Here is a 22,930-nt window from a genome sequence, read left to right as displayed (position 1 = left end):
GGCTGGGGCCGCCGGGATGTTTCAGCTGAGACCCTCAGGCTGGGCGCCCGTCAGCCCTCAGGCCGCGGCCGCTCCGCGGTGTGACCGGGGAGCTCGCAGCGGTCCCGGGGCAGCTCCGCGGTGTGACCCCTGCGGCGCTCGCCGAACGTGCTCCACTCGCCGCCGCTTAGGTGGCTGCTTTTTAAAATACTGAGTTCCATTCCCACGTGCAAGACAAAGCCCGCTTTTGTGCACTTAAAAGAAGGTTTATTTTTGACTATACAGTTCTTTGTACATCTCTCAGCCCTCATTTGTACCATCAGAGTTCATACAGTACACCTTCAGTGCAAAGGTCATAGTATAAAACTCATGAAAATGCAGAAAAATGTGCAAAGCAGGCCTGGCCCTTTTTATCGTCTTTACTAAAAGACAAAGGCACACGCTTCAACATTCACGGTAAGGAAACATGCACAGCAAACGCCCCGATGTAGTCACAGAACACAGTAAACAAAGCTCAGAAAGAACAAACGCCACAGCCCTGTGGAAGCCAAGGAAGCAGGTACAGCAGCCCGTACAGCAGTGCAACAGCCACACACCGAGCCCACTCTGACTCCACAGCACAGGAAACGGATGAGAGCAGCATTCCCGCAAGCATTGCAGCACTTGTATCAATATCCTCAGGCGTTCTCATGCTGCTGCTCCCGGGATCCCCTGTCCTTACCCGGGCACTGTCCCCGGGCCCGTGTGCAGCCCCAGCACCGCCCTGGTCCCGCTGTGCAGGGGCAGCCCTGGCACTGGGGCACTGGACTGGGGCCTTTGCGCTGCGGGGGGAGCGAGGACAGCTCTCAAACACAGCCCGGCTCCTTCTCCTCTGCAGCCACCGTGCTTCACCAGCTCTTCACCCCGCTGTGCCCCTCTACAGCCCCAGAAGGGTCCTGCACAGGGCTCTGGGTCCAGCTGTGCTGAGGAAGGAAGGCTCCCTCTGGAGCAGCGCTGTGGTGTCACTGCTGGTCTCTGGCACACGGGCACGGTGAGTTGTTCTGTACACCCCGGGGAAGGAGCTGCGGCTGCTGCAGCCGTGCCAGGGCCATGGAGCCACCAGCCTGCAGGGAGCTCCCTCGGCACCCCTGTGACAGCATCGACCAAACAAAGCCGAGGCTGAGCAGGGGATGTTTAAACTGACCCCGGGATCAGGGCACCCCAGGCTGGCCCCCATCCCCAGCACACAGCCTGATGCCAGCGCCACAACCTCGGGGGTGGCAGCCTGCACTGCGCTGTCACATGCCCACCTGCTGCTTTGGAGCTAACTATTTACGTCAAAGACTAATAGTTCACATAAATTCTCAAATAAATTCAAATGATATTAAACAACGGTTTGGGGTTGGGCTTTTTTTTGAGAGTTTTATTAAAGATACTACACCAAAATCTCGTACTCCATAATATTTTGATCACTCACAAACTAACTTGCTTAAAAATGTAATTTATAGAAAAACATCTGCCAAATGAAACCTAAAAAAACCCCATATTACACACTTCTGGACAATCTGCATGTTAGCAAAGAATTTGTTTTATTATGCAACCTGAACATAAACAAAGAACATACTCATGAAACAGGACACACTCCTTGATTATGGCACACCTCAAAATACTTGGACTAAAGGAAAACTAGTGCAATTGTTTAATTGCATCTAACAATAGAACAATAAAAATGACTTTGTATTCCTTTGTTTTTTGTTCTTTTTTTTCCAAACCCATTCCATTTGTTCTCTTCTCTCCACAACAAAACCTCCAGTGGTTAGTCCTGGAGACCACTCACATTGCATGAAGCAGATTCTCCATGGGCTGGTCCATGTTACACAGAAGCATGCAAAGGAGGATACTGCAGCATTTGCAATGCAAATCTATTAAATACGTTATAAATGAACAAGGTGTCCCTTTAACACTGCAATTCTAGAGCCTTTATCTGTGGTGGAAGTTTCCAGTGTATTCATTATAAAACAGCATACAATCAGAAACAAACAAGGAATTTTGCAAATTGTGTTTGCAGCTAGTAAATCTTTCTGAGAGCTGCGTCTAGCGCCGAAACCAAAGCCAGCTATTGAGTAGCCAGAAAGCTACAGTAATGGAATACATGATCATTTCCCTCTTAGCACGCTCTTTGTTCTCTTCTTCCAGGAGCTGGAGACGGCGATTAAGTTTGATTATCTAAAAACAAATAAAGGCTTTTATTATTTCATTACAAGTTGCCACACTTTCTAGAAGCTTCTGCATAACCATGTAAAATTAGTATCTCAAACAGATGGATGTTAAACTGTTGATAATTTGACCTTCTCTCTTCAATCAGTAGTGATCAGATCCTGAAGTCCCCATTATTATTATTTCTGTTCCCCAGGAACAGAAATGGAGTCAGATTCTGCAGACTCCCAGAACAGGACATGGTATGTGAGGGCAGTCCAGCAGGGGCACAGAGAGGAGCCCTTGCCTTGCCTGTTGGGGGTACCTTTGTAGTCATAGAGAAAACCTTCCCCATTTTACCACTACAGCTTTGTCTTAATGTTGTCAACTACAGTGTTTTACATACCTGTCTTCTTAAGGAGGCAGCATCTACCACTGTCATGTCATCTGGTGTTCCCTCGAGCGTCGTTTCGAAGCTGGAGAGAGTGTATCTAGCAAATGAAGGACAGGGCTCAGCTGTGTCAGCCATGCAGATCAGCAAGTACCATATTTTATCAACATTCTAGCAGATGTATATTTTGGTGGTGATGGAGACAAGAATTATAATTTTTTTTAAGCTGTTAGAAAGTTGCATTTCAATAGGATCCTAACTGAGTAAAGCACAAAGAGATATGAAGTAAGTGCTTGACTAAATTCGGGTTGATTGCTCTCCACACAGACAAACTTCCTTCTGACACACAGTTCCTCAAAAGACCATTTCCAGTTAACTGATTAATGAAACCTGAACATTGCCTGACCTAAAGTGCCAAAGCTGCAAGAGACCTAACTAGAGTAGAAATAACCAGAGACTTGCAAAGTGTCTTATGCTCAGTACCTACTTCAACATCCAAAGCGGACACTTACTGAGATTAAGAACCTCAGTCACATCAATCTCTGTATTTTAGGCAAAGAATCTGGCAAACAAAGCCCAGTGCAGAGTCACTCACTGCTTGCTGAACTTTGTGTGCATTAGAAAGTTTGTTCCCAGAGCACTCTCAATTTTCTGAATGCAGCAATTCAGAAAGAGCATTATTCCAACTCCAGGACAAGTTAAATAAATAAAGAACATTTATTATCAGTTAAAAAGTGGCAGAAAATCCATATAGGTTTGTGTTTTGATCATACAAGTGCTAGCTCTTAACCAGATTAATTTCCAACAACTAAACTGGTAAAGCAGTTTCTGATCCTCCACCTATTCCTGAGCTTCTTACTTTTGTATCTTAAAACCTCAGTTTCCAATATCAGCTCCCCCTGACTTCCATTCTCATGAGGACCTGTGAACAACTGCTGCAGACAACTTAAATGGCACAAAATAATGTCAAGGCTACTGAATTCCCAACAACAAATACACCTAAAAGAACATTAAGCATTTAATGATGGTTAATCTCAAACTAACAAGAATATGAGTAGAATTCCTGGAGTTTGCAGAATGCCCTTAAGTGCAGAAACTACTTTTGCATTTGCAGGTTCGCCCATCACTTTCCTGAAACTTCTCTAGAATGCCCTCTGAAAAACATGGAGATTTCTGATAAGAGTGTTTTTGAAGCTATTTTTTTTGTTAGTAGTACATGGTAAAAAAACCAGAAAATTTCACCAGATCTAAAGCACAGCTGTCCCTCACTCTCTCCTGGGAAAGGCAGGGAGGGTCAGCATTTCAGAGATTGCATGCACACGTCTCCCTCCCAGCTCACATAACAGTGTATCACTGCTGCTCTATGATTTCCAAACCTTTCCAAGTATTAAATCAAGAGGGTTACCAGCAAAAACCCCCTTGAGATACCTCTTAGACCATTTCAGAAACTGAATTCCTGAGTTAGAGAAGAATCTGTTTGAATCCAGTTTCTACTTACACCCAAATCTAACCTCCATCTCCATGAAAACACTGAAGTCTAAAAGGCAAATGGGAAAAATGGATGTGAAAGGAATGTTTTTCCCCATCATCCCGACCATGGGATTATGTGTCAATCTCTTACCTAGTTCCACGGAAATGATGCCAATCTGCCAAAACAACAGCAGTGAAGAGGCCTCCAGCTACAGCCAACAATCAGGCTGAGAGCACTTCCAAATTAGGTGTGGTAAGGCCAAATTTTCTAGCAAACTCCCTATTAAATAGCAAATACTTGAACTATACAGCTCGTGTAATGCAAGAGCCTCCCCTCAGGCATTAATCTGAGGCAGAGTTCTGCAGCACATTGTATCTACCAGACAACTGAGATCTTGCAGGTGACTTGGATGGGGAAGGAATAAAGGCCTGAAATACCTCAAGAGTTGAGAGGCAGCATAAAAATGAGCACTGTGCCTTAAAATAACATTGCTGGGAAGAGGGAAATAGAAATCTGAATTTTAGAATTAGTGGATCATGACTAACAAAAAAATGCTCTTTACCTGGTGTTGTCATGATGAGGGTTAGAGGAAGTGGTAGCAGCTGACCCACCACGTAACATTGGCCTACAGCAGGATTTTGTAGATTGAAAGCACAAGACAGAAACAGGAAATGACAAACAAGAGATAAGATGTAAAACACAAAGATCAAAGGAACATCAAAATACTTCCAGATATACTCTATGTTTCAATATAACTTCTATAATTTATTTTGTTGTAAATTGCACTTTCATATTTCTCTCATTCAAATTTAATCAACACTGAATGTTTTTGCAGCTAAGACACATAAGCAAATTTTTGATGAAGCAGATTTGGAGAAGACTGATTTACAGAAGACAAACAGGTGGAATAGAAATTTAGCCTTAAAAAATAAATATGGGGAACTTCAGGTTAAAAAAAATAATACCCCCCAAATCTAAAACTTCACCCAACAGTAACAGGAAATCAATAAATGTACTACATGTACTTATAAAAGCCCTTTTAATCACCCTCTGCTCCCTGCAGGGAAAGGGGAGATTTGTCTTGCCTGTATTCATCTATTCTAGATGTAATTCAGAAAACCTGGGCTGGCAGCCTAAGGGCCGTGTATAACCTGAAGAGAGGGAGATCTCTCCAGGAAGTGACTGCAAGCTTCAAGCACATCTCTTGAATATCCTTACAAGTGTTGCTCTTCTCCCTTTTCTTTCTGGGCAGGGAGGAAGAAAAGGTAGAGCTTTTTTAACTGCTGCAATAATATACATAAGTTTGCAGGGAGAAGTTGCTGTATTGCAGCTCACCAGCAGCACCCTCTGACAAGCTGGCACTCTGTGTTTCCAGTGCCTCTGGTAATGAGGCATTAGGGTTCCACATCACAGGTGTGCAACAACTCTGCAGGAGCCTGAAATCTCTTCTCAATCTCCTTCATTTTCCCAGTGCCAACTGGAGATGCTTGTACCATGCACATAACCCACATGTACTGCAGGCTATAAAACTGAAGACAATCTAGGTATAAAAATCTTTACAGCAGGTCCATGTAGGAGGCAGAGCTTTGGTGCCAAGGTGGCTGGGGGAACACTGTGGCCTGAGACCAGCCAGAACCATGCAAAAATACCACAGCCACCAGCTTCATTTCAAAAGATCAGGATCTAGGAGCCTTGGCAAACTCTGCTACCTGGTAACTATTTATTGGGACCAGGTCCTAGTTTAGCTAGCACCAGAAGTGCACACCACAATGTTCTCCTTTCTAGCACTTAGGCCATTATGATTTGTTTTACAAAACTGAAAGCCCCATTTCTGATACATGCAGTATATGAATGTTCTTACCTAAATGTACAAGGTCTTGCAGAAAGTTATCCAAAAAAAGCTATTCCTAACCAGAGAAATAATTCAGCTGGTTGAAAATCTTCTCTGACAGATGTCACAACTAAATACTATGAGACAGTGTAAGAAATTGAGCAAACAGCAGCTATGGAGAAGGTCACAGAATTTCTCTGAGAACTTCAGTCACCTGTAACTAACTGGCAGATATGTGAATGCCAGTGCCAGTACCCAGCAGGCACTGCCCACACCATCTGACACAGGACAACATTTGGATTCTCTGTAATGAGAACAACAGTCTCAAGTGCTCTCTACATTCAGCTTCTGCGCTATCTTTCGGTACACAAAGTTTTACAGCTGTTGTAGAATTTATCAATCCTAATTCACAGCTACCCTTCCCAAGGAAAGCCACGGGCTTGGAGACAGCTGAGGGCCACAGCAAGGCACAAACCCAGAGCACTCTGAGACCTGTGCAAGGCAGGAACTCAAACTCAAGTCTTTGATCCTACTTCCCAACACAGCCAGGCTGTTAAGATGCTGCAGGTGATTTCTTCCTTTTCTTTACAGTTCACTTTTTATTTCATTACATATGGACCCAAAAGGAATACCACAATACTGTCCCATCTCTTCTACTTGCTTGGTTTTTTTATATCAACAGAGAATTGATTACATTGATCACAGTGGCCTCATAATTGAGAACCTTACCCCAAAATTAGCTGGAAGTTTTTTGGCAAATACAGAATGTACAAGTATAATATAGGCAAGCCATTAAATGCGTGGCCTTCTTTAAAAAAATAAGTGTACGTTAGAACTTTGAATTTTCTGGCTACTTCTGTCAATTCCATCCTAAACATTAGTGCATGATCAGAAGAAGCCATACACCAAGGTCATGTGTACTCCCTGCTAACACAGCAGCAACCTCAAACTTGAAGGGAATGCTCAGGAATACAATTCAATACCAGTGGGAAAACAGGCAGTAAGGCAAGGAGCAGCTGAACCTGGTCTGTCTCCTGCTGCTTCCAGAGTGAGGATGCAACCCTAAACACATGGTCTGGGAGGAAAACAACAAGGGGGGGACAAATGTCATCTCCTTCTGAACCATCATTACCCCAGACTACAGTCAAGTGTAGCCCTCTTTGATGGTCTTAATTCACTTCCCATTTTATTTCTACAATCTTTAACTTTCTCAATATAAAAACGATCTTATAAAATCTCAGGATATGACTATGTGGGTGAAGTTTGGTATTTAAAAAGGACAGTGGTTTTTTAAAAAAGGGCTATCCTAAAGAGAAGAAATTATAAATTGCCATACTCTTTCCTCCTAAATAAAATGTACTGACTCAAGAGATGAGTCAGTTTAGATAAACTACATATTTCAAAACAAGTCTAGGCAGATATGAAGTTGTCTTTTTTCCCTGCATTTAAGACATCACTAAAATTTCCTTAAATGCATGGAGTTTTTTGGGGGCTTGTTTGGCTGGTTTGTTTTCTGATTTTCTTCTGCTGCCTAAAGCATAAAAGATCAGTCTTCAAAGGACACTAGGAGTAGGTCCTATAGTCATTCCACAGAGATTGAAACAGAAAAATGGTTAGAACTAGAAACCAAAACTGACCTATTGTCCTTGTCCAAGCTGAAGGAAATGCAAGAGTAAACAGTGGTCATTAAATTGTTGCTCATTTAAATAATCCTTTATGTGAGCAGTGCTGGCTGAACTAGGCATAACTCATTATCTGCAGCGGTACCATCAGCACCTACCGTTAGCAGTTTTAGTAGATTGGAAAATGTTTGGGAGAAAAAAAAAAAGACAAGCTATAAAACAAGTTAAAAATATTTCCAGTGAGTAACACACAGCCAGATCTTGTTAGCTTTAAAAGATCTCTTCAAGTATTAAGCATAAAATGTTAAAATAGGTAAGGCTTTGAGAAAGAAAACACATTACACAGAGCAAAAGAACAGAGTGCAGGTTTAGAGCAATTTTAAATGAATAATATTTTGCAACCATGCAAGTGGATCATCCAAATTTCACATTCCCAAGCCAGCTGTAATGGTGGGTGTCTAAACACCCAGCCACAAAGAATACACTTTCACCTTATTGAAAAGTTCATTATTTTAGCACCTATTTATTCATAGGTGACTAGAAACAGGTTTCCCATTCCTTCTAGGAAGGTTAGTAAGAACACCTCAAAAATTAACTCAAACCAGGATAAGTAATGCAGCTTTTGAAGGATTCAGAATCCCAGAATTTTGCTGATAATTGAACTAAGTTGAAAGTGTATGTATATGGATTTGTTTTCCAGAATCCAAGAAAACACAGGCAAGAGCATGCATAAGAGAAGCCAGGAATAAGACCTGTTAGCTTCACAGCAGACTGGGAAAAGGGCTACAGTTCCAATCTATATTTTAACAAGGACTCTTGGCACAAGATCCTTAAGTGCTACTGTTCATAGACAGTAAAATTTCTTCTTGTCTGGGAGCTTTAATTTGGCAAAACAGAATTTTAATTGTATAATTTTAATATTGATAAGGGAAAAAAATACTGATGCCCAACTGTTGATAGATAGGCATCAAAATTTTAACAGCTACAGCCTGGCATTTCACAGGATTAAATAATTCATTAGTTAAGCACCCAACCTGCAGTATTTCAAGGGACAGCTGATTTTGCTTGTTTTTCTGAGTCCCAGTTTAAGAACACAAAGGCCAAAAATACTGGAGTTCTTTACAATTCAGGAATGTTAACATGGGCATTTATATATTGTCAGGTCAGCAAACATGGTGAGCTACAGGAGGTGCCAGTTTGGAAAGTGACTGCAAACACACAGACATTCACAGTAAGATTGGCTTGATAGTCACATTTCATTGCTGAAACAATTTAAACTTCACACTACACACAGTAAGTGTGCTAAGATAAGGCAGCAGAGGCACATGGCAAATTTCAAAGAACTTGCTAGCGCAGGCCACACTGAAGGGCTGCAGGAGAAATGAGCAGTTCCTCCCAGTGTTCTTCCCAATTATTTCCACTAATTCAGCCTCCTGGCAAGCCCTGGGGGTCTGAGCTAGCCCTGCACTGGAGACTGTGTGCAATTGTTACCTGAACTTCTGTGCTGGCATACAACTAACCTGGAAATTGCTTTTAGTGAGTGTACATTGCCATTGTTAGTCTTTAGGAATGTTTCTATAGTATTAAACATGCTGTTCTTGGAACACTTCCAAATCCCAAATCCAGACAGTCTAAGGACACACCAAGTGAGCAAAACTCCACTGAAGAGAATGGAAATAACTACACAGGGATTGCCATGAGGCTTGTTCTGGCTCATTACTCTCAAAGTGTCAGGTTATCCATAAAATCAGAGACAGCAATAATCAGAGGAGCAACCAACTCCCCAGTGTCCCCTGCCTTTCCTGCTCTCAGCATCCAGGGTGGGCACCATTAGTCATGTGGCCACCAGAGAGAATTATTCCCAATATAAACCATGACAGTTTCAAGTCTTGACACATTATCATAGTCTACAATGCCTTTTAATATTCTACCCTGTTTCTGCACACTTTTTAATGCTTCATGACATCATCAACCCAATCTTATTGATTTGCACCACTGCTCACCAACTGAAAAACAGAAGACAAGGCTTGTAAATTTGCGGGCTCAGGGTCAAGTATCAATTGCAGAATACACTGATAATCTCAGACCAGCAAAACCCCTTGCAGCCACAGGCTAACCCTTCCTATAAAGACTTTTATTTGGAAGGAAACCAAAACAATGCTATATTTGAAACAGAAGCATTTTGAAATGTGAATTTTGGACATTTAAATTGCTTATGAATATTGAAAGCAAAGGAAAGCAAAAGCAAATAATTTCATCTCATTGTTGTGTAAACAGAAACCAAAGTCCACTAAAAAGGAGAAAAGAAAAACAAAGCAGCAGAAGCTGGCAGAACCAGTGACAACCAATCACCTGCGGTTTTCATCCAGCACATCCAAGACCTGCTGGTAAGCCCTACGAGTGGAAGACTGGATAAACGACAAAATGCCACGAGCAGAGTAAAGATTAATTCCATCTTCAGGTAACATATTGGGAGGACAGACACGAGCCTGTTGCAGTGATGGGGTCACACTGTTTGTACAAGCATAGTAAATGAAGAGAGAAACACTAGAGTCAGATTTTAAATGAAAAAAAAGCTTTTCAGATAGACCCCATTCCAAAATGCTTATTGCTTGCTTTTGGTTTACCCTTCTCCCACCACTGTAAGGTAACACTCCCAAATTCCAGTAGTGTGGGGATTAGGAGCTGCATTTACATATCTCCATCAGAAACACACACAGGTAGTAATAAGGACACAATTTTGATCTGTTATACAAGTTAGTCCTAGAAAGTGCTTGTACAGCTAAATCTGTACCTGTTGAAATCAGTGTTCAAGTCCTCACATGACATCAATGAGAGGACTGTTTTTACAAGCACTGGCATTTTAAGAAAATCTACACATCATCTCTTTTCAAAACACAAGCCTTTTTCAATAAGGAGAATCTCACACAGAACCCCTTCAACAAAATTTTTTGGAAGCTGTAATCAAGACAATATTTTGATTGGCACACGAACAAGTTTGAAGGCAAAATGCAACAAATTCAAAAAATAGTACAAAATTCACATCCCAGTGACAACAAATTACATGATCTAACATGTTGACTATGATGCAAAAAATATTATTTAAAATATGCAGGACTGGACTTCAAACATAGCCATTTGGATTATACCAAACTTGTCTATCAGAGAGAAAACAGCTTTGATAAGCTGCCTACAATTTGCTTATGTTTCTTTACATTCAAAGTGACTTTATTCACTTTTCCTGCGCACAAAAAGATGATTGTTTTTTTAATCTGGAAACTTTATTAGAGGTGACATGCTTTTTTAGTAGGGATTAATTGGTGTTAACTTAATGTAAATATTAACACACATGCAAACCAAGTGCAAGCCACTGTACCCTTTAAATCTTGGGTTAGTTTTTATTCTGAGATTAGCACCCATAATTCAACACATTTCCTTGCCACTTGTGCTTTGCTACAACAGCTTTGAATTTAAAATGTCAATCTTTTTGACCTTGGCATTTTAATAAAACATTAATGCTGAGTACTTGGAAGTTGGTTTGATATTTGGCTAATATCTAGCTGGGTCAGAATTCTGTGGCTACTCTTACTTTGAACAGAGCTGCTCTGCATGTGGCTGGCAGCAAGATCACAAAACTGAGTAGGACAGAAAGTTCCACTGAACAGACTGAATCAAAGAATGTTACAGGAATGTCACCTCTCCCACAGCAGAGCTCAGCCATCCTTGGCTTCGAGGGACACCCACATATGTAGCAACTGGGGCTTGGCTGATATTGGTCATTGTTACCTCAAGGGCAGGTATCTTTTCAGGCTGCCACAGACTACATTTCAACAAATATCTGGTTGCTTCCTTACAGCTTTTATCGTTCTCCCACACTTGTGGAATTCACCTTTCTTCTGTATTTCTGATGACTTCTATTTTGTAATCAATAGTAGTGGTCACATCCACACATTTTACTATGGAATTGCACTAGAAATGCCCATATTCAACTGAAAAATATCAAGCAGCAGGGGCAAGTTCAAAATATTGCCATTAAAATGAATTTATCAGAATTTTTACTCCTTGTGGATTTGCTGGATTGAGGCAAATGAGGGAAGAGTTAAGGCTTGAAATCACAGCATATTTTGCATTGAAACTAATTTCTCCTGTACATCACTTCAGAGATGTGCAGAATAGAGTGAAAGACAACATAATAAAAAAAGGTAGCAAATAATATTTAAACATATTGCAAAACAGAAAAAATTGTGGAATTCCTGTTGTTCAGAATGGTATTAGTATAAATACTACAGTAATGATTTTTGCATACAAAGATTTCTGTATATACTAAAAAGATCCTAATAAATTATAAAAGCAAAACCAAAAACCCCAGTTTTAACTAAAACTGTACAGAATTCTTTAGCATTAAGTTACATGTGCTGATTAAATTCAAAGTTATATAATAAGGAAAAAATCAAAAAACAAGAATAGTTCTATGAAGGACACAAAGGCCATGACTGGGAGTTGGAGAGAGAAGCAAATTTTTTTCTTCTTCTGAAAATTTTGCTTTTTCAGGATTTGAAATTGCTGTCCTGTAAGCATCTGGCAGTCCTTTGGACTATGTCAGAGACCATGGAGAAGAAATATTATGAAGTAATGACCTGATACCAATCAGCCCAGATAACATAAGAGAAAAAAATCTCTGCCATAAGGCAATTCTCTAATATGTAGTATAAGCACTTATCATTAGACATTGTGGCTATCCCCCCTTCCCCCCTCCATTTCCAGTGAAATGGTTCTAGTTGTAGGTATAATTTTGTTTCTCATCTCTGAAAAGAATTCTTATATACAGCTCCAGCCACTGTAACCTCCCTGGTTACAGACACCAGTCAATTCCAGAGTTTGGAACCAAAACAGACAGGATGAAATTACAGACATTACTATGAAAGAGTACAGAAGCATTTTGCTATATGCAGTTTTTAGCTTAGCAGCAATCTCCCCTAAACCTTCTCAAAGCATTTGTGGTGTACTCAGGCTTTATTTCAGTATTTCTCTGACTTGCAGTTCTGGTAGTATTAAATGAGAGGTAAACAGATGTAACTAATTATGGTCACTTTGAATTCAAGCACATAGACAGACGTGCACACCATCACCTTTTCCTCCATGACTTGCAAGAAGAACAGAATTTCTCAAACTGTGAAATTGAACTCTCTAGAAAGATATGTTATTCTAAGGAAAAGGCTGGAGCAAAAAGAAAATTAAGTGCTGCCCAGTTTTCCCCGCACTCTTGGTGGTTTGGTGATTTCCAGCAGAGAAGTGGAATCCTTGCATTCAGCATTGGCTGGCAATGACCAACAAAAAGCTTTGTTTCTCCAGCTATACAAAACTAGCCAAAGAACAGAGTGTCAAACAAGTTAAAGATAATTTGAAATTTTATTTCCCTTTCATTGGCTGTCAGGTGTTTTTCCCTGTGCTCTTTACAGAGGGAAACCATTTGGCCAAGTTTGAGAAACCCTGAAGCAAAATTAGAAACAACACATTCAGTGTAGCTGTTTCAGATTTTATATTCTAAGCTAGAGGTACTTAGTCAGAGTATTAGTACTGCAGAGAGCTACAGAATTATACACACTCTTGCTTTTCATATACCAGGGAAGGTTCAGGCTTACGTGCAATCCTTAGTCGAAAGAGGTGACTGGAACCGTGGCATTTTATTTCTTGGGACAGTATCTGATCTGTGCCACCTTGAATAATAATTGTAATCTCTTAAGTAAGCATCCTTAGAAAAAGGGGGATTGTAATTTAGAGAGTTGTCATTATTGCTACACAGACAGTTATTGTACCAGCAGGTACTTGTTAGTCCCAGGGTTTCTAAGAGCATTAGAGAATTACTGACTTTAATGAAGCTCAGCTGCCAAAAAAAATCCTCAGAACTGTCTCTGCATGCAACTGGATGACAAGAAGAGAAAGACAACGGAAGAGAAACCACTATTTGTGCATGTCAAGAACACTGTGATAGGGAGCCCAGCCAACTCTCACTTGCACCATCTATTCCAGAATGTTTGATTTTGTCACTTTCTAAGTGAAGCCTTGGAATTTCACATGGTACATCTGAATATTTTGTCCAAGGAGGACAACAGTGTCCTAGACTAAAACTTGAGAACTGTAATCATATTTTGCAAACAAAGGTTTTAAAAGGCAGTGCTCCAAGCACCTCTTCAATCCTCATCACAGCATCTGAGCAGCCCACGTGGACTTCCTTTTCTATGTGACGATGTGAACCAAACCAAAGCACAAAAACAAAGAGCTGATTTTTGTCAAGGTAGTGCACCACAGCATTTGTTAGTGCAGAAGAAAACTATTTTTTTAGCCAACAACACTGGATATAAGAACTTTAGCAGCAGCTAGTTTCTTGTAATTAACTGGAAAACTAGTATTTCCAGATGGTAAAAGAATTCCAAGGTGATATAAATGAGGTAACAGCTGCACAATAACATTTTCTGTAGTGCAAAGAATAGATTTACATGAAACTTGTAATTTTTTTTTTGCAGTTTACACTGTATGTCCTGAGGGCTTAAACTGTGAGGAAACAAGAGCCAAGAGGTTACTTTTCCACCAAGCACAGAAGGCCTGGCCTTCCTGCATTTGTGGGAGCTGCACAGGTTCCACTGTGACCACGGTGTTTTTACACTCTGAATTCATAGAACATTCTCCTGAGGGGTAGCCAGGTACAGAGTCACATTCTCCACTTGGGGAGTGACAAAACCTGGATGAGGGAGAAATGTCAGACTCAGCATCAGAGTGCCATAGCATGTTCAAAGTGATTCCTTTCTTTGGATCATACTGAATCAGAAGAATCAATTATGATGGAGTAAGAAGCCATTTCTAGTAACCTCTGTGATTTCAAAGGAGATGATCTAACATTAGACACAGCATAACTTCTGTCACAAGAAAACAGGTACCTGGAGAACAAGAGAAAAATGAAGCTCTACTAAAATACATTATCTGCAGGTCAGAAGTGCAGAATACTGCAATGAAGAAGGATATCTTCCACGTGGGCAGTAGAGAATACAGATCTGAAGGCTCAGTATTATACAGCTGTTATTTATCTTACAAGCAAGAGAAGAGATCCTGGATCAATCAAAAAGATACAATAGAAGGTGCTTGGCATTGGAATTGTGATTTATATGACAGACCTTATCAAGCACTAGCGTGGGTATCAAGAGAGGAAAACTAATCTCCAGGTGTGTAATAATTTCCTGGCTTTTGTAAATGATAAACTGAGTCATGCCAGCTGCCAGTCATATGTTCCTTCATCACAGGCTTTTTAAATTTACAGGATTCCAGGTGCTTATTGTATTGCTAAGCCTCTGAAGGATTGATAGAAGATTAAAATACTGTGACAGCAAATAACATTCAGGCCATGTAAACCCAGTAATTCTATATATAACTACTGAGTGACAGCAAAGCACAGGACAGCACATTTTACAGATTTAGGATTTTCAGATTCAAGAAGTCCAGACATGTGAGAAATCTGACAGCAACTACAGGCAGAGCTGATCTTACTGTTTTCTCAGATGGCTGGCATGGCCCATGACTTTTGGAAAACTAAACTAACAAAGGGATCGAGTGTAAAGCAATTTCAAGAGATTGCAAGAATTTCTTTACCAACTGTTTTTTTCTTTTAAGTGCAATACATGAAAGACTGGCAAAGCAGAGCTGGCAGCATCAAAGGGAGAAATATTTCTACAGGAAGCTCCCATCACATGAAGACCATGGTACTCCAGCAGGCACCATGTCCAAACTGCCAGATGGGCAATAGAAAGCCACTCTGAAGTGACATTATAGTGTGTCCAGTCCAATGGGACATTAGTGGGTAAGTGGCACCACAGGGAACTTGGACACTGAGGAGGCTGATAGAACACCCAGAGACTGAGCTGGTCAGGCACTTAAAGATGGGAATCTGAGTTTTGCCAGCTCAGTAAATGTGTGTGACTCTGCAGACCTGAGCACCTAGACAGGAGCAATCTATAAACTTATATGAACCCAATTTCCGATCAAATAAGAAGGGGAAGATATGAAGCAATATTTCCATGAATATCTGGAAGAGAAGAAGTGTAACATGTGTGGAACATGCATCAGAGTACATTTCATTTTAGCCAAATTAACAGGTGGACAGATATGTGGTACACACAGTACCTCCTAGTGCCCCTGATGTCAATAGAAGAAAACAGGCATTTCTAGGGCATACTTCACTTGATCAACTTTAGACTAAAAACAGGTAGACCTTATTTAGGCTATGTACTTATTTCCCTCTAGTTACTGAAAATTAAGTTTGCTGGTGATCTAGCAATATTTTTATACAGTCTACATTGGGACAGATGAATCCCATCTTTCAAATCTTAAATTTAAAGCCTTTTCTAAGGCAAGTACTCCTTACAGCAGCTGTATTAAAATTCACACATAAAAGATTCCTAAGTGTTATATTGCAAAACCAGTTATTTCCAGGTGGAAAGATGCTGTCACTCAGAATAAGCCATGATTAATCCAAGACTATCACATCTAATAAAAATTTACAGACATGTATTTCTTCAGAAGACACCCTAAGAACTGCAGCCTTGGATGGTAACAATAGATGAAGTTTCTAATTCTAAGTGCTCCTTGCCATTTTGGTCAGAAAAGATTAAGATGTATATACTCACAGATTCCAATACATGTAGTACAGTGACACCACATAAAAATTACTAATTCTAATATTTATGAGGAAATAAAAATATTTCTTCTCCAATGAATGAAAATCATTATAATATTAATAGTGAGAGAATTGGGAACATTTTGATGCACAAAGAATGCCATTTCCTGAAAATTCACGGGGAAAAAGTATTGTAGCAACACAGAAACTGAAAAATCTCCTGAAATAACAACTCCTGATAATTGGTGAAACACTTCCACCCATCCGCTGCCAGAAGTCACCTCCCTAAACAAAACCCATAGAGAAGAAGAAAAAGGCTGGTGTTATAATAGTTAAAATGACGTTCTTGCCACAACATACAAAACATTAGTTGGGAAAAGCAGATAAGGAGGAGGTAAGGAAGGAGGGATGGGTGTCCCAGAGGTGCAGCAGAGGCCCTGCAGGGGGCTGCACTCACATGGAGTCGTTGCGGGCCAGCTGCCCGTTCTGCCGCGTGGCGTTCTCGCTCATGGAGCGCTCTCGCTTCAGCCTTCCCACCGCGCGCACCTGCAGCACGGGAGCAAAGGAGACATCAAAGCCAGAGAGTTCCAGGACACAGCTCTGTGCTCTGCAGGACTGTCACCCACATCTGCCCTCAGATACAAAGGCACATTGCCAGGGGTTTCACAGTGATTAGGAGGAAAACAACTGATGACAGATGTGATGCTGGTACATGTAAAATCAAGCTCCACACTTACTGCAACCCTGTTGTTACCTATCTGTGTGACCTGATGTCAAAATTATGAACCAACAGAATTTCCAATATTCTCTGGAGATACTCAAAGCCCTCTGGACACAATCCTGAGTAACATGCTCTAGGATGACCCTGCTGAGGGAGGCTGGACTAGATCAACTCCAGTGGTCCCTTTGTCTTACTCATTCTGGGATTACTTCCCACCACCAGATATAAATATATTTCTATTGTATTTTATAAGCCTATAGAATGTGCAGCTTCATAAATAATTTACATTTTTAAAGTGTCAGTTGCCATTATTCACCCGGATGCCAATGTTATACCATTATTGGAATTTGTTTTTTTCAGAGTTTTGTTAAAACTCATTAATTCTGTGTGGTGTTAATCACCTGGCTATCAAGTCCAGAAGTTAACCACATACATTATAATGTATAACTACATACAATACAAGAATCTTGTATTTTTCTGATACTTTATAAATCAAAAAAACCTTGCAGCTCTCTCTTCATCACAAGCACTTTTTTGTTAGAAATATTTTGAGTAGATCTAATTATGACCTTATTTTTGTAAATAGTGAGTAAGCTTGCTGAGCATGGCAATTCCAGGCCATCTGCCACTTCAAAGTCTAAACAGGACTACTATAGTGCTAATAAAAATATTTCTGTATTTTCCCAACATATGTCAGCACCAGGTTGATCTGCACCACAGTAGAGAAATCACTGGTCATTTCACTTTCTTTAGCAGAATGCTTCTCATCTAAGGAAAAAGCAAAATAAGTACTGGCCTCTTCACTTTGAGGTGTCTGCTGTGGAGGTTTTTCTAGGTCCAAAAAATCTAGCGGTCGATCACTAAGAGAAATAACACGGGGAGGAGTTTTCAATGCCAGTGGTTTGAATGGAGTAGACTGAAGAATGTCAAGGTCTGCTGGTCTGGAAAATGGAATGTCTTCACTATTACCTGCAAGAACATCAATTGTCAATACAAAGCAAATTGTTCTGAGGCCTGAAGGCCTGTGCCTAAAGTTCAAAAGGACATCACAGCAGTAACCTCTCCTGCCTATGCCAAATGATGATGTATAACCTCCTTTAACCTTCTTGTATGTTAAAAACTACTGCTGAAGTGCTCATAAAGACCACATTGACACTTATTTGAGCAGTTTCTCTGAGGACAATGATCCTGAGTAACCCTGAATCACATAAACTGTTATGCAAGTGCGAGCACTCAAGACACAGTCCTATCAGTGTCTTTGACTGAGGACATCAAAGCATAAAATATATGCATGTCACACATTTTGCAAACTTGTTAGACTTTCAGCAGTTCTGGATATGTCACTTTAAAGCCCATGACCACAAATACTAAACTAATATTGATAGAGTCCACTCATAATAGACAGATTATCAACAAAATTAGCACTCTAATTAAGATCAAACATGTTTTGCAGGACAAATATAAAGTCCATCCCCAAAATTTGTTACAGTTACTTTAGCTTACAGTTAATTACTAAAAATCGGGTGCAAATCAATAAACAGTAATTTTTTCTCCAAAAATAGCATAGTAAGATGAAACATCAGCAATTAAATCTTCTGTTCATAATTAATTCATCAGCTGTCTCCATTATAAGCTACACCAAAACTATTCATGAAACATTTTCAGACCTTAAAAAACCTCCCAAGTTAAAGAGCTTTAACTGTTTAAACACCAGAAAGCATTTTACAGGTTATTCTTTCAAAAATGACGTATCAGTATATATTTTTTCCATCCAGAAATCAGGTGAACTAATTTAAGTTTTCACCTGCACTGCGATGCAGACATACCTGCCACTACAATCCGCTCTGGAACCTGCATGGTTACACTGGCATTTGGAAATCCTTCCTGGCTGCTCTTGTCCAGGTCAGCGTTTTGAGGAGCCACCTTGAGCTTCTCGGGGACCCTCATGCGCTGGCTGATGCCCTCAGTGTATTCCATCTCGTACTGCAGCCGGTTCATCTCGGCCATCTCGGCAGCCGGCGACGGGAACGCCGCCCCGCTCATCCTGCCAAGGCAACCCAACACTCAGACAGGGACACGGACCCAGCAGAAGTGGGGACAGGAGATGCTTTGCTCAGGTCACCAGGAAGTGGGAGATAATAGCTGAAGAGTCTTCTTTAAAGGAGCAAACTGCGCAGTGAAATTCATAGGAAGTGTAGTCACAAAGTGCTGGGAGGTGCAGGCAATGAAAGAAGAACAAAGTGATACTGTAGACAATGCTCAAATTGAGGGTTCTAAAACTGAGCCATGACAAGTTAAAAAAAACCAAAACAAACCAACCTGGAAATTCTGCAGGCAAGGTACTATTCCTACACTGGCTGACAGAAATAGAAACATAAACAAACACATCAAAGAATCGGTAGGATTGGTAGGAAATATATCCAGGATTGGTGAGAAATCTAAATTACTGATTTGCATTTACAGAAATCCAGCATACTTGTGGTTGAGAAAATGGCTGAAGTCTCACAAAACTGCATGTTGAGGCATGGGAAGACAGAAAAGACACAGCCTGGGCAGGAGCCTCCTGCTCACTGTCAGTCACCCAGATCTTACAAGGACAAAGTTCCTTATCAACAGCCTGTCAAATCAGCTTGAAAACTGAGAATATTCATAACCCTTCCCAAGTGCAGCAATTCTTTAAACTTCTCACTTCTATATTTTTCTGTAAATTAACATCTTACTTTTGTGGAACTGATACCAGATGAGGAGGAGAGAGAACAAGATTTTATTTAAACTTAAAAGCATTTGCCAGTACTTTATATATACATTTTCCTAGAAAAGCAGTGGAATTTCAAATGAAGCAGTGGATGAGACCCTAGAAACTGGGCTGTGAGCAACTTACTAATGCAATTGCTGGGAGTTGTGTTAAAGACCAAGATAACTGGGAGTCTGAAGTTTGATTTAGGATCAAGAGAAAAAGAAATCCTAGAGCTGTGCTTGGGGTGGCTGGAAAGGGATCTCAGACAGCTGGGAGGAGCTGATTACCTGGGCAGTGGCCAGTGCACCTTGCTGATGGCTCAGACCCAGATAATGGCTATGGGCTCAGTTAAGAGACAACACCCCGAAGCTGCATTTGGAGAGGGGCTCCCAGAGGAAACACTGAGCTGCAAGAACTGCTTGTGGGAAACTCTTCACCCAGGCAACAGCTGGGGGGCTTGTCAACAGCTCACACTGCAATGATGGTTTTTTAGGGTTTGAATAGGAAAACAAAGTTTCTAGACATATATACACATACACAAAAGTAAATATAGCTTACATTGGCAAACCTGCCTGTGCAAAGCATGGCTTAGTCTAGCACAAAATCTATGACTGGTGTTGCTTAAGTAGGTCCCTAAAGGAAGTAACCCATCCTGGCAAAAAGGCAGGGTTTGCCACTAAAATTGCAGCTACATTCCTTTACTATTTTTGGCAGCAAGGCCACGTCTGTTGCTGCGTGTGCACTGCTGAGCTGAACGTGCAGAACGCAGAGAGGCCTCAGTGCAGAGCAGCCCAAGGCAGGTGAGCCAGCCCAAACCCTCCCTCCCGCCATCCCACACAAGCTATACTTCCACATGTGCCAATAAAACCTTGAATAACCCTCAGGCAATGGACAGAAGCACAGAGAAGGATCTGGACTGTGTAACACACGACTGCACACACACTGAGCGTGATCACCTGGCAGTCCATCCTGCAAGCCTCGGTGTTATTTGCAAGGCTCCCTATCACCACACATCAAATAAAGCATCTCAATAATCTCCAAGTGTCACTGTAGCACAGTAGGAGAACAGGTGATCAGGGAGCAGGCTGAAAGGTCACTGTGTAACCTTAAAAAAGGTCCATGTAAACTTTAAAAAAATTAGTTTCAAATAAATACTTGAAGTGCGGCACAATTAATTCATCTATATTAATTATCACTGTATCAAGTGAAAGAAAGCGAAACAACCCATTTAATAAGGAATAAACACTTTATAGCAGTTCAAGAGGTGCTTAAGCATCTGTCACTTCAGAAATGTTAACCTTTTCACACGGAGTTTTTTCATCCCTGCCCTTTGATTTTAAAGACTAGATTTGCACCTCTTGCAAGACATTGGCTTGATCAGCCAGTGACATGAACAAAATACACAGCCATCTGAGATTTCTACATTCCAAAAGGTCCTTTACATTTTAAACATTGTCTGTGATCAGTAAAGCATTTCCCAGTCTCATAAAAATCATAATGTCAACAGAGAGACCAAATTTTAAGAACTTACAGTACCCAGAGTATCGACTGGCAACAGCTTTAAGCACATTTATTGCTCACATGTGACCAAAGGTGTTTCCCTGCTTCACTCTCATTTGGAAACACCTGGCTGGCTCCAAGTTTTGTGATCAAGTATCCCTGCCCTGCAGCAGTGTTTCCACCACAGCTTGGTGAGGCTTTTGGACACAAGTCTGCTTGCACAACAACTTTCCAGCTTTCCAGCTGCAAGGCAAAACCTACACAAAGCCAGACAGCAGTAGAAAGTATTTATAAACTAAATAGCATTGTGTGGGTTTAGCAGCGCTTGCCAAGGCCCTACAGATGCAAAACCTCAATATCTTCCTACTCTCTTCTACTTTGTGCCACTGAGAACTGGATTGCTGTCAAAGTGATTGCAAATTTTACCCCTTTTTACAAGAGAACGGCAAAACAGAAACAGTGAGATCTCAGCAACAGATAAAACATTTTAATGAAGCTTCTGAACAAAACAAAGTTATGTTTTCTGCAATGTCCTTGTTATACAAAGCATTTTACAGAAAGCATTAATAATAAATCAGGTGACTGAGGATTTTAAAATTGATATTTACAGAACTAAGTACCTCTTAAAACAGCATGATAATAGAAGTCTGAGAATGATCAGACAATAAAAATCCAGTCACAAATACAGGATAAATAAAAAATGGCTGATGTGCAAATGAGCATCAAGTGCATTTAATGAAAGAAAGAAAGAAAGGAGAAATCCAGAGGATGATAAGGCAAGAGGGGAAAAAAACGGTTATTAAAAGTGAATTACATGTTCAGAAAGGGACAGGAGAACCTCCCTCTCTTAAACAAGAACAGAAGAGATGAGGCTGAAGCAATGCATACAAATGTGAGGGATGACTGTTTGGCAGCATTATGGCCATAATCAGACATTGGCCATATCTGTGCTGCAACCGGGAATGCTCTGCACAGTGTGGAGCCCCAGATACAAGAAGATGAGCTCTGGTAACAGTATAGCTCTGTCAGCACAGAGCTCAGAGAGGTTTTACACACCACACCAAACTGTAGCTTCTCCAGCTCCATTACTGTTTGTTCCTGATGTGGCTCCTTCACAGATCCTCTGTTCATGTGCACATAAGATACAAAGTGTTCCCTTGGCAAGCATCCAGTTATCCTTGGACGAGGAAAAGGGGGAAGAGGAAGACTCAGAGCAAAGTTGAGGATGCAAATTAAGGGCTCAAAAGACCTTATTCTGGGGCCCTGTGACTGAATACAGATCAGAGAGACCGGGAACTAACACAGCACGAATGGAACAGTCTGAGGGAGAGGAGCACCAGGCGCAGGCTAAACGCTGAAAGCAGCTCTGCAGAGCTCAGTCACAGGTGCTGAACTGAAACAATGCACTGGCCCCTCTCCTCAGCACTGGGATGACATCAACGAAATGTACCTGTGACACACGGGCAGGGCTCTATGATCACAAACCACTAAAGGCTGAATTCTTTAAAGTTTGTTTCACTCCGGTAGAATGCTTTAACAAAATACTTATAATTTTTTTTTAATAAGAAAAAAAATGCTGGAGAACGTTAGAAGAAAAACATCACCCTGACAACCATTTTTCGGGACACCCAACTATTCACTGCGCTGTGGCGGCACTAAAAGCATTCGGAAATAGAGGGGATGTAGGTGCTTCCTTCTCTTTATGGGGGTGGTCACGGCGGCTCAGCCGATAACGTCCGGGGGAATTGGGGAGCTCGCGGCCCGCGGCGCTTCGGCCCCGGTGTCCCGGGCGGGCAGAGCCCCGGCACAGGCTGTGCCCTGTCCCGCTACCGAACGCT

At 41.1% G+C, this 22,930-nt stretch overlaps 1 protein-coding gene across 6 annotated transcripts; it reads right to left on the bottom strand.

Moving 5' to 3' along the window:
* Positions 1-1,353: 1,353 nt before the first annotated feature.
* Positions 1,354-18,901, bottom strand: MFF (mitochondrial fission factor). Of its 6 annotated transcripts, none has more exons than XM_005424667.2 (8): positions 18,682-18,901; positions 17,652-17,824; positions 16,592-16,680; positions 13,112-13,186; positions 9,822-9,980; positions 4,579-4,641; positions 2,561-2,645; positions 1,354-2,184 (listed from the first exon to the last, which is right to left on the bottom strand). In XM_005424667.2, exons 1-8 carry the CDS (start codon positions 18,896-18,898, stop codon positions 2,053-2,055), a joined length of 993 nt encoding a protein of 330 aa, XP_005424724.1. In that variant the 5' UTR covers positions 18,899-18,901; the 3' UTR covers positions 1,354-2,052. The 6 variants fall into 6 exon arrangements, with proteins under 6 accessions (XP_005424724.1, XP_030915908.1, XP_005424717.3 ...); XM_031060048.1 differs by having other exon boundaries at positions 1,354-1,942; positions 2,602-2,645; positions 18,682-18,898; XM_005424660.3 differs by lacking the exon at positions 13,112-13,186 and having other exon boundaries at positions 18,682-18,898.
* Between the last annotated feature and the right edge of the window lie 4,029 nt (positions 18,902-22,930).

The sequence above is a fragment of the Geospiza fortis genome, unplaced genomic scaffold (genome assembly GCF_000277835.1).
Source record: "Geospiza fortis unplaced genomic scaffold, GeoFor_1.0 scaffold318, whole genome shotgun sequence".
NCBI lineage: Eukaryota > Metazoa > Chordata > Aves > Passeriformes > Thraupidae > Geospiza > Geospiza fortis.
The sequence above is the reverse complement of the archived record's forward strand: the minus strand, read 5'-3'. Positions and strand labels throughout refer to the sequence as shown.